The sequence below is a fragment of the Bos indicus genome, chromosome 25 (genome assembly GCF_029378745.1).
Source record: "Bos indicus isolate NIAB-ARS_2022 breed Sahiwal x Tharparkar chromosome 25, NIAB-ARS_B.indTharparkar_mat_pri_1.0, whole genome shotgun sequence".
NCBI classification, from domain to species: domain Eukaryota; kingdom Metazoa; phylum Chordata; class Mammalia; order Artiodactyla; family Bovidae; genus Bos; species Bos indicus.
In genome coordinates this window covers 19395066-19405864 of record NC_091784.1, presented here as the reverse complement: position 1 = coordinate 19405864, position 10799 = coordinate 19395066, and the positions used below count along the sequence as shown (strand labels likewise).

Here is a 10799-nt window from a genome sequence, read left to right as displayed (position 1 = left end):
TATTCTCAAGCATTTACCCCCAAAAACCAGAGTCTGCCTACTTTACTGCTTTGTGCTCTCACCTCTGACTTTACTGGGGGCTTTCCCCCACCACCATCTCACTCTCTCTGATAAAGAGTTAACTTACAGCTCTGGTTAATAAAGTTCCTGGGCATTAGGAGTGTTTAAATCCAAACCCCTCAGATAGCTAACTCGCCTGACAAGTTTACCGGGACTCCTACAGCTATGCATACGATTGTTTACAGTATCTCAGTCTCTAGAGGCACAGGAAGCTTAAGATATTCAAATAGCTTAGAGCCTCTCAGAGAGTTAGAAACTGTCAGAATAAAACTAGTAAAAGATTTCATTGATGAGCCAATGCTTGCTGCCAAGTTTCCACATCCCCTGTATTGTATCCTTGAATGTGTATTAATTAATATAGTTGGTAAGTAGAAAAAATAAGTAGTGGCCTTGGAGTTAGCAACTTTAGACCCTTAAGGTAATAAATTCTTTTCTTTGTTGTAAGCCCACTGCACCTCTGCCCTATAGGAATGCAACTTTATCTAACACCTTCGGAGGATGGCGCCAAACCTTAAAATAATTACTCTCAAAGAAAATAAGTCTTACGGTTGATAAACCTTTGTCAAGAGTCATAAAATGTTAATAGGCCTTCTGGCCAGAAGATGATGTAAATCACCTAAACCATTTGTATAAAATAAATTTGCAGGAAAGAAACCCTGGTTTTGATAAGGATCAAAGACTGCTGACTTTGCATGGTTTCACGTCCCCTATTATCCTCTATGTACAACATATGGTATAAAAGCCTCTGTTGAAAATAAAGCTACAGGCCTTTCTCACCAAAGCTTGGTCTCCCCATGTCATTCTTTCTTTTCACCTTCCAGCTGAGTCTCCATCTGGAGCATGGAGGTCCTCTGCGACCATTTATTTGCCTGGGCTTCTAAGACCCACTCGAGAAGGTGTCTAAGGTAGAGCACCTTCCGCTATTCAAGAGGGCACCTGTGGCCTCCGGGGTCAGAGCTAACCTGATGTCATAGGTTATATTGATTTTCCGCGTAAACCAAGCTACTCAGCCTCTTTTCTCCGCTGAATTTTCCTACTGAGCTATCCTCATTCTATTACTCTTTATATCTCTAATTAATATTTAAATAAAGCTATAAGCTATTGTATCCAGTGAACTCGCCGAAGCCGTCTCCCCTTCGAATACCCTGGATCAGCCAGGGCTGGGCCTCGGCAGTGACTAAAGTATGAAAGAGCAGATAAAACCAAGGAGGGTCTTGTAATGCGGGAATGGAAAAATCATTATCATCCTTCCCTCCCCTATGTTGTAACTATTAAGGGATTTTAGGTCATCCTGAGCATTTAACCTGCCTCACACGGAGAAGGTATTTGCCTTACTCTTCCTCCACCCAGTATACGTGCCTCATCCAATCAGCAAATGACCCACAAGACCCCTATCCCACTCCTTGCACCCTGGGTATTCAGTTCAGTTCAGTGCTCAGTCATCTCCAACTCTTTGCGACTGCAAGGACTGCTGCATGCCAGGCCTTCCTGTCCATCACCAACTCCTGGAATTTACTCAAACTCATGTTCATTGAGTCGGTGATGCCATCCAACCATCTCATCCTTTACCGTCCCCTTCTCCTCCTGCCTTCAATCTTTCCCAGCATCAAGGTCTTTTCAAATGAGTCACTTCTTTGCAGCAGGTGGCCAAAATATTGGAGTTTTAGCTTCAGCCGAAGTCCTTCCAATGAACAGTCAGGATGGATTTCCTTTAGGATGGACTGGTTGAATCTCCTTGCAGTCCAAGGGACTCTCAAGAGTCTTCTTCAACACCACAGTTCAAAAGCATCAGTTCTTTGGCACTCAGCTTTCTTTATAGTCCAGCTCTCACATCCATACATGACTATTGGAAAAAGCAAGCCTTGACTAGATGGACCTTTGTTGGCAAAGTAATGTCTCTGCTTTTTAATATGCTGTAGAGGCTGGTTATAACTTTTCTTCCAAGGAGTAAACATCTTTTAATTTCATGGCTGCAGTCACCATCTGCAGTGACCCTGGGTATAAAGGTGGACTAGGGACCCCTTGTTCAATGTCAGTTCTCCCTTGAGCTGGCACACTGTTGTAACAAATAATAAACTTTATTTCCTTCTCATTCTGTCTCATTTTTGGATATTCTATTTCAACCCATGCACAGACCATGACAAAAAAAACATATCTTGGTTTCCTTAAAGGTTTAAAAGTTTTTTCCACATTGAGGTAATTGTTTGGGGGGCTGACAAATTTGTAACAGATACAATACTTTATTTATGTTAAACTTAGGCACAATGGAAGTATTTTACTTAATATTTTTAGAAGAAACACACTGACTGAAACTGCCCACCCGGTCCAGGCACTATAGTAACCATTTGCATGAGTTGTTTTATGACAGGAGGTCCTGGAAAGGAACAGGGAACTAATAAGCCACCCCCAACCAGGAGAGTTCAGGAAAGGTCAAAAAGTGACACCACGTGTCCAACCATCTCCCAGAATCCTTCTCTCTGGCATCCATCTTGGCTGAACAAGGCATACACCACCAGGAAGGACTCAGTCAGAATGATTGGCTAAAGACAACGCAGAGACTGATTCTATCACCATAAACCAGAGACTGTGAGCCACGTGGCAAAGCAATTCTCCTGGGTTCCCTTACCCTGCTTCTCTCTGCCCTGGTGCCCTTTCCCAGTAAAATCTCTTGCTTTGTCAGCACATGTGTCTCCTTGGATGATTCATTTCCGAGTGTTAGACAAAAGCCCACTTTCGGGCCCTGGAAGGGGTCCCCCTTTTTGCAGCAATATTATATTTAATATGTTGATGACTCAAGGTATTTACATTATTACGTCAACAATCTTAAACATTAATGAGTGAGTGAGTGAAGTCGCTCAGTCGTGTCCGACTCTTTGCGACCCCATGGACTGTAGCATACCAGGCTCTTCTGTCCATGGGATTTTCCAGGCAAAGGTACTGGAGTGAGTTGCCATTTCCTTTTCCAGAGGATCTTCCCAACCCAGGGATCGAACCCTGGTCTCTCACATTGCAGCGAGACGCTTTACTGTCTGAGCCACAAGGGAAGCCTTGAGTATATGTTGGATAGGATGTAATTCCTTACTGAGATTTTAACTACAGGAAGAATCACTGTGATCTAGGCAGAGCAAAACTGGAGATTAGAGTCATGGACATGACCTGGTTTGGGCAAGAAGATTTAGGCCCGGAAGATGGAAAAGAGGCAGAAAATGCTTCATCTTCCAGGAATGAAGATGTACTCACTTCAGTGCAAGTGAAGCGAAAAGTGAAAGTCACTCAGTCGTGTTAGACTCTTTTCAACCCCATGGAGTATACAATCCATGGAATTCTCCAGGCCAGAATACTGGAGTAGGTAACCTTTCCCTTCTCCAGGGGATCTTCCCAACTCAGGGATCGAACCTGGGTCTCCTGCATTGTAGGCAGATTCTTTACCAGAGCCACAAGAGAAGCTCAAGAATACTGTAGTGGGTAGCCTATCCTTTCTCCAGTGGGTCTTCCAGACCCAGGAATTGGACCAACCAGTGTCTCGTACATTGCAGGCGGATTCTTTACCAACTGAGTTATCAGGGAAAAGGGGAAATCCCTATCATATGTGGTTGCATTGCCAAAGGCCACAACACCACATTTCTTTCTCAGGTCTGTTCTTGGGATTGGCAGAGCAGAAAGCAGGCAAAGCTCAGGGAGGGAGGACAGAGTCATGAGGATACAGATTCCCCAAAATACCCGAGACATTTGCATTATTCAAAATCCCCAACCAACCAATCGAGAGGGTCCCAGTTCAGACTACATGCTCATTCAGAGCACTTTGAACAGATACAGGGTAAACCCTGGGAAAACCACAGAGGAAGCAATGCATATATGTGTTGTACAGATAAGGAAATGGAGATTTGTAGCAGCATATAAATAAATAAGTTCATGATTTCCCAATTATTTAGATAGCTTCTTCTTTTTTATCCCAATATTTTTCTAGGTTTTTTGTTTGTTTGGGATATTTTCTACTAACTGTATTAAAGCTTAAAAATTAAACCTTCTAGGAGTCCAACCTACCGAAGTTCTCTTCTGAGTTCTTCAGCTCAAATATAATTTAGGATATCTGCTCTCAAATGTTCAATTGATTTTTAATAAATTGGTATTCTATACGAAAATTATTTATTTCTATGAATTTCATTTTAAAATCTTTATATAGTGTTTGTTTGAATTCCTTTTCATCTAACTCCAATGTGTTAACCTATATGTCTTTTTTTTTAAAATTTTTCTTGTATTGATCATAGTTCTTGCACTTTGCACAGGATTGTATTTTTGATTGTGCATCAAACATTCTGTTATGCTAGTCACTAAGGAAAAAGATCACAGATACACAGGGTGGTTTGTGGCTGGGTGATTGACATGCACGTATATGACTGACTGTACCTCGTCTCCACTTTATCCTTCTACCCCATGCCTCCTTCTCTCAACCTGACGTTCTGTGTAGATGCCGAGGTGTCAGATCATAATCGACACCCACACCTGCACTGCCAGGTGTCTCTTAAGGTGACTATATTGACAGTGTCTGTGTGTATCTTGTGATCTGTGTATTTGATATGTTGCTTGGTAATGTGTGCACAGGTTTTTAGCTTTTTCATCATCAGAAGTAGATGATCATTTCAGGATGGGTGTATGTGATGAGGGACTGGTAATGGAGAAAAGCATTGTAAACTTACTCAGCTTGTTCTAGAGAGTTGAAGTACCTGCATCTCTGCAGAAATGACACTGCTTTTTTCACCACTTTCCCATTCGAAACAGCAATTCATTGTAAGTGTTATGTCTTATTTGTCATGGAATAAACCAATGCAGTGCTTTATATTTCATAAAATTACTTATATTTTAAATATTGGTCATATGCATATTGGATTGAGGGGTTTTCCTATTATTTATGATGATACATGACTTAACACTAGTAGGGAGCCAATTTCCTGAGACAATGGTGCCTTATCAAGTCTTCCTTGAAACTTCACAGGAATGTTTATGTTCCAAAGGGACATTCAACTATTAACCTAAATTTCACCAAGATGATGATGTGGAACAGAAACACAGTTGACCTTCTGTGAATATGCAGTTTGTGAGAGAACTAAACTTTCCTGCGGGAAGCCATTGAGAATCTGAATCACAAGTGAACACACTATAACCATGTCTGTCCTGAGTGATGCATGACTTAATGTCTTTGGAAGAGAAATTTCCCAATATAGAGTCACCATCTTCCTCAAAACCTCAGGGAGAGGTCACAGGAGGGGGACTGTAAAAGGTATAATCCTTCTCCAAGGTAGACCTTGGCTCAAGGCAAAGTTATAGTACCCCCCTCCCATGAGATCTTGGAAAATTCACATCCCCTCTGTGTCTCCTCATCTACAAAATGGGTTATTGAGAGTGTTATGTAAATGCAACTCTGCACTTAAATAATTTGGTCAATTTGCACATTATACTGCTCAGTGTGAATCCACAATACATTTTATCTGATACTACTCAGTAATTTATTGGTGGTCCCAGCTCCTTAGGGTTGGAAGGAATTCCGGTTGACTGACAGTAAAGTGAAAGTGAAGTCACACAGTGGTGTCTGACCCTTTGCGACCCTATGAACTGTGTAGCCCACCAGGCTCCTCTGTCCATGGAATTTTCCAGGCAAGAATACTGCAGTGGGTTGCCATTTCCTTCTCCAGGGGATCTTCCTGACCCAGGGATTGAACCCAGGTCTGCTGCATTGCGGGCAGATGCTTTACCACCTGAGCCACCAGGGAAGCCGGTTCACAGTAAGAGACCCAGTATCTCTGAAGCCTGATAACCACAGAAGGGATTCAATTCCATCTTTGCTAGTTCCAGGCTATGGATAGTGGGACCAGAACATTGCCTGAAGTCAGGTTTTGAACAATGAAGGCCCAGCTGGTGCGGTGGGAAATGCCGCATGACTAGGTATATGAGGAGTCAGGGTCAACTCCCCACAAGCTAGACTCTAGGATTTATTGCTAAAAGGAAATTCTACTCCTGAAAACTAATCCTTTGGAACCAGCAATCCCAAACAAAATGGAAGGTACAAATCTTTCCAAGTGTGATGATCCCTAGGAAGCTCAGCTTCAGGAAGGATGCAGCATCAGAGCTCCAGGAACTGTGATGCCTAGGAATCTTGCCTTTTCTGCCTCCTCCACTCTGGGTCTTTTCACAGAGTGGCTTCAACTCTGGCCCATCATTCCCCACCACATACACTGGACTGGCCCACTCCTTCCTTTTTGCTTCCTCTCATCTCTGCTTCTCTGTACAGTTGTTCCCCTCTGTCACTTTCTGTCACTCTCTGGGACTTGACTCTTACCCCTCTCTCTCAATCACTGTTTCTCTCCCTGCTTCTCCCTTCCTCTGTCTCTCTCTGCAGGCCCTCAGGCATGCTGCTCCAGTCCATCACTATCAAGGCCCACAGGGCACCAGTTCTCCCAGTCCTCCTACCCTCATTGGCAAAATTTGGCCCAGGTTCTGCTCATAGTGGGTGAGAATCTGTTTTAGAGACTGCTCATACTGATATTATCTGCTGCCCTGGGGCTCCCAGCTATTCCTGGGCAGCCCAGTCACACTTTGGACCTGTTGGTGGCCCAGCCTTGACCCCAGAGCTGCTGGAGGACTTTGGTGCCTCTGCCACCTGGAAGGAGGGGGGACCCTGCAGGCTCCAAGGGCTACTGGGGCAGGATGGGTTGGATTGGGGGACTTGAAGGGAGATAGATATTTCTACCCAACACCTTCTTCTAGACACTGATGGGGGGTCTCAACCATCACTGCACATTTGTCAATAAAGAGATTGTGGGAGGCTTAAGGGAGCTCATGGGACTTACTAAGGAAACTTTTGCATTACCCACCCCACTCAGAGCCACCTGGATTTGTGCTATTAGGGACAGCTGGAAGGTGGGGGAAGAAGAGTACTAAGCCTGGATTAGTGCAGGACCCCCGCATTGGACTCCCTCAGCCACTCCTGGCACCTCCTCCATTCTTCACAATAAGAAATGACCACTTCGTGGGGACAGAAGCCTGTCTCTCTGATGACCAGAGACCCCTTTGTCTGACAGGATCCGTGCACTCAGTATTTATAGACTGAATAAACACAACCATCCCTAGGTCCAGACATAGGATGTGTCCAGCACCCTGGAAGGATCTATTGGGCCCCCTTGCACTCAACACCACATCCACGGATGCCCCTGCTTCTGCCCCATTGCTGTAGGTCCTGCCTGTCTGTGACCTGGGTGTCAATGAATCACACCCTGTGTACACAATGGGTGTGACTCTTGGTCCTCCAGGAAGCAGACACTGACACAGAGATAGAACTGTGGAAGGTTTATTAGGGCTGACAATGGGAGAGACAGTAGTGGAAGGGGCAGGGAAACATTTGGGCCAGAATGTAGATCTGACACCTTCTTTAAATATACAATTACCATAATCTGCTTGTCATGGCTCAAAATCCTCTTCAAATTTAAACTGGTTCTCCTATAAGGGAAAGACATTCTGATTTATTTCAATGTAATCTGAATTTTCCCTACACGCATTTTGCCTTCTCTAACACATCTGTGATCTCTGATGAACACTTTACTGTGTGGCTGCATCTATGACTCTATACATAATGAAAACAATTCTTATCAGATCTCTGAATGTACACACTCTCTTACTTTCTTTTTTAACTAGTAGGACATGAATTTTTACAGGGGAGAGAGTGTCTTTGCCTTGTCTTTTAAAGCACAGATTACTAAGCTCTAGGCCTCAGGGCGTATATCCTTAGGTTAATTTAATGTATTTTCCAGAATATCTTTGATGATTCTGTGTGTAGACATTTTCTTTTAAACTACAAGAGCAGTGAGCGACAAACACATCTCAGCCAGTCTGCAAAATTCTATATGTACTTGATCTCATCTTTCTCACGATGACATCAGAAATCAATATTATCCCTGTTTTAATGATAAAAAGCTCACACTCTGTCTAGGTCCCACTGAGTATTAGGGACTGAACAACAGGTATACAAGCAAAGAATCATGTACAATATACTGTGAGGAAAATGCGGGAGATGCAAAGCTGACAGTCAGGGGTGGAGACTAGAGGATGCAAGGATGTGGTGACAGGGGTCCTGCAGGAGTGGCCCTGGATCAACCTTGAATTCCCTGGGAAGAACCTGCCTTATGTTGAAGGCCAAGGCAGCTATTCAGCTCATCTAGATCCTGACTGCATTTTCAAATCATTGGACCAAAAAAAAAAAAAAAAAAAACTTTAGCCACACAAAATATTCTGAAAGAACCAAGTTAAACATCCCTGTTTATCCAGAGCCTTCTTTCACCCATAACCAGAACTTTCAGAAATGCAATGAAAACAATAATCCGAATGAGACATTATCTAAGGGCTTTACGGCAACAATGGCGTCTAAAGGGGATAATGCATCGCCAGCACTGTGTCATTTTAGCACACAGCGGCCCCGTGTGCACATCTTACTGCCTTCAGAGTTCCTGCCCAAACTGTTTGCCCTGCTGGGAACGGCCTTCCAGTTCCATCTAAGTGACAGCACCTCACTTTTTACTTTTTCTTCTAAAACATCCTATGTATTCCTGTGTGACTCACAGATTCCTCTTTTGCACTCTAGGGCCTTGAACTGGTGCTTCTGTTACGATGATCACAAGTTCTGGGTCACTTATGTATCATTTATCTCTCTCTTCTGTTTCTCTCAGGGGATATTTTAATTCTTGAAATTAGGCATGTGTCTTACGTTTCACAGAACCCAACAAGTGGTTTCTGTATGAGGCGAATCTGCAAAACTGGTATTTCTCTCATTCTCTAAAAAGCCTCTTTTCTTCTCTGCAAGGAACACCTGATGCCCAGCTCAGTTTGGGTGACCAGCCCATCAGTACATGTGAAGACCAGTCCATCATATGCATGTCCTAAGAAACTTGAGGCATAAATGTTACAATGACCTCAGTCAGGTTTGTCTTTGCATTACAAAGCCATCAGTATACATATCTGCATTGCCACTAAAAACTCAAAAGAAAAATAAATGAACATGCTTCACAAATTAGCATACTCTTCAGATCATCTTACCATCTTAAAGATGTGGAGGCATTGGGTGGGGTCCCAGAGGAAGCCAGGGTGGAAGAGGTGGAAGAGGCCCACAGCCCTTGAGTGGTGATAAAGGGCAGCCCATGGGGTAGGGCATGCAGGGTGGTCATGGGAAAGGAAAGCGCCCTCTTGCATCCATACTGACCTGTAGAACACAAGTTTAAAATATGCTGATATGACAGACAAAAGCCCCAATATCAACAAAAGCTGAAACCCAATGAAGCAGGTCCCAGCACCTGGTACCCTCCTCTCTTCCAGGTTCCAAGAGAGCAGCCTAATGCCAGAGAACTCCACACATCTTTCTAGGTCCTGCCCACAGCACTGGTTAAAAGGGTATAAAACACTGTTAACACATGCTAATGCCTGCATCTGTAAATGTATAAAATCAAGGGTCCTAGCTCAGAGGATTAACAGAGGAAATACCAAAGGTCTAAAGTAGCATATTCCTGACAGGAAGGCCTCCATGTGCAGAAGAACCCTCCACCACTCCTTCACTACCACCAAAGAAACTTGTTCTTTGTACACTAAAAAGAGAGGGAATGAAAGGAAATGAAAAGCCCATTCTCTGCACATGGAATCATAGCTACTCCTAGGAAAAGCTCTGCCTGCAAGATCACGCCCACATCCTCTGTGTTTCCTTAATGACAAAGGAGACCTAATCTCCTTGGACGCGCTGCCCATGGGCACAAAGATGTCTAGGGAGATGGGGATTCCTGGAGTCCTGCAGGGGAGCCGTGCATCTGTTTTAAGATTTCAGGGAATCCTAAACCGATAAACAGACAGGCCCAGTTTCATTTATCTTAATACACAGGAAATTCTGAACTTTAACTACCCTATGGGAAATGCGTACTATGGAAAAAAAAGAGTTGAGCACTCTAAATAACAGAACTAAGTCAAATGTGTTTTGATTTCAGGTATATAAATCCTGTGATGTAAGATGAGAGAGGTGTCAGCTGTAACAGCTTAAAGGGCACAATACAACCTGCTCACATGCACACAATGTAAGGACTTGTTGGAAATCACCCCAGCAGGTTATTATTGACCTTCACTACTCTGTTTAGTGTACATGTTCCACTAAAAATATAATATTTCTGAAAATTGAGATTTTTAAATCTAGTTGTCACTAGAATGATTCTGTTTAGCATATTTTCCAACAGAGATGGGGTAGCAATGAATTACGAAATTTATATTACCCAAGCAAGTTATGACCAACCTAGACAGCATATTAAACAGCAGGGACATTACTTTGCCAACAAAGGTCCATCTAGTCAAGGCTATGGTTTTTCCAGTGGTCATGTATGGATGTGAAAGCTGGACGGTGAAGAAAGCTGAGTGCTGAAGAATTGATGCTTTTGAACTGTGGTGTTGGAGAAGACTCTTGAGAGTTCCTTGGACTGCAAGGACATCCAACCAGTCCATCCTAAAGGAGATCAGTCCTGGGTGTTCATTGGAAGGACTGATGTTGAAGCTGAAATTCCAGTACTTTGGCCACCTCATGCTAAGAGTTGACTCATTGGAAAAGACCCTAATGCTGGGAAGGATTGCGGGCAGGAGGAGAAGGGGATGACAGAGGATGAGATGGCTGGATGGCATCATCGACTTGATGGACATGGGTTTGGGTAAACTCTGGGAATTGGTGA

The 10799-nt window shown here is 43.5% G+C and overlaps 1 protein-coding gene across 7 annotated transcripts in view; it reads right to left on the bottom strand.

Annotated features, from left to right (window-relative positions):
- Window positions 1–7253: 7253 nt before the first annotated feature.
- LOC109578885 (transport and Golgi organization protein 1 homolog) overlaps window positions 7254–10799 on the bottom strand; it is a 28191-nt gene continuing 24645 nt past the window's right edge. For 4 of the 7 annotated variants that reach the window (XM_070779761.1, XM_070779763.1, XM_070779764.1 and 1 more), the window contains one exon: window positions 9169–9304. Coding sequence is in view for 3 of the 7 variants with exons in the window: in XM_070779759.1 (XP_070635860.1) it covers window positions 7513–7551; window positions 9142–9304 (202 nt within the window). In the remaining 4 variants the exon portion in view is untranslated. Of the gene's footprint in view, window positions 7552–9141; window positions 9305–10799 lie in introns of those variants that run through there. The other 3 variants (XM_070779760.1, XM_070779762.1, XM_070779759.1) reach the window with 2 other exon arrangements.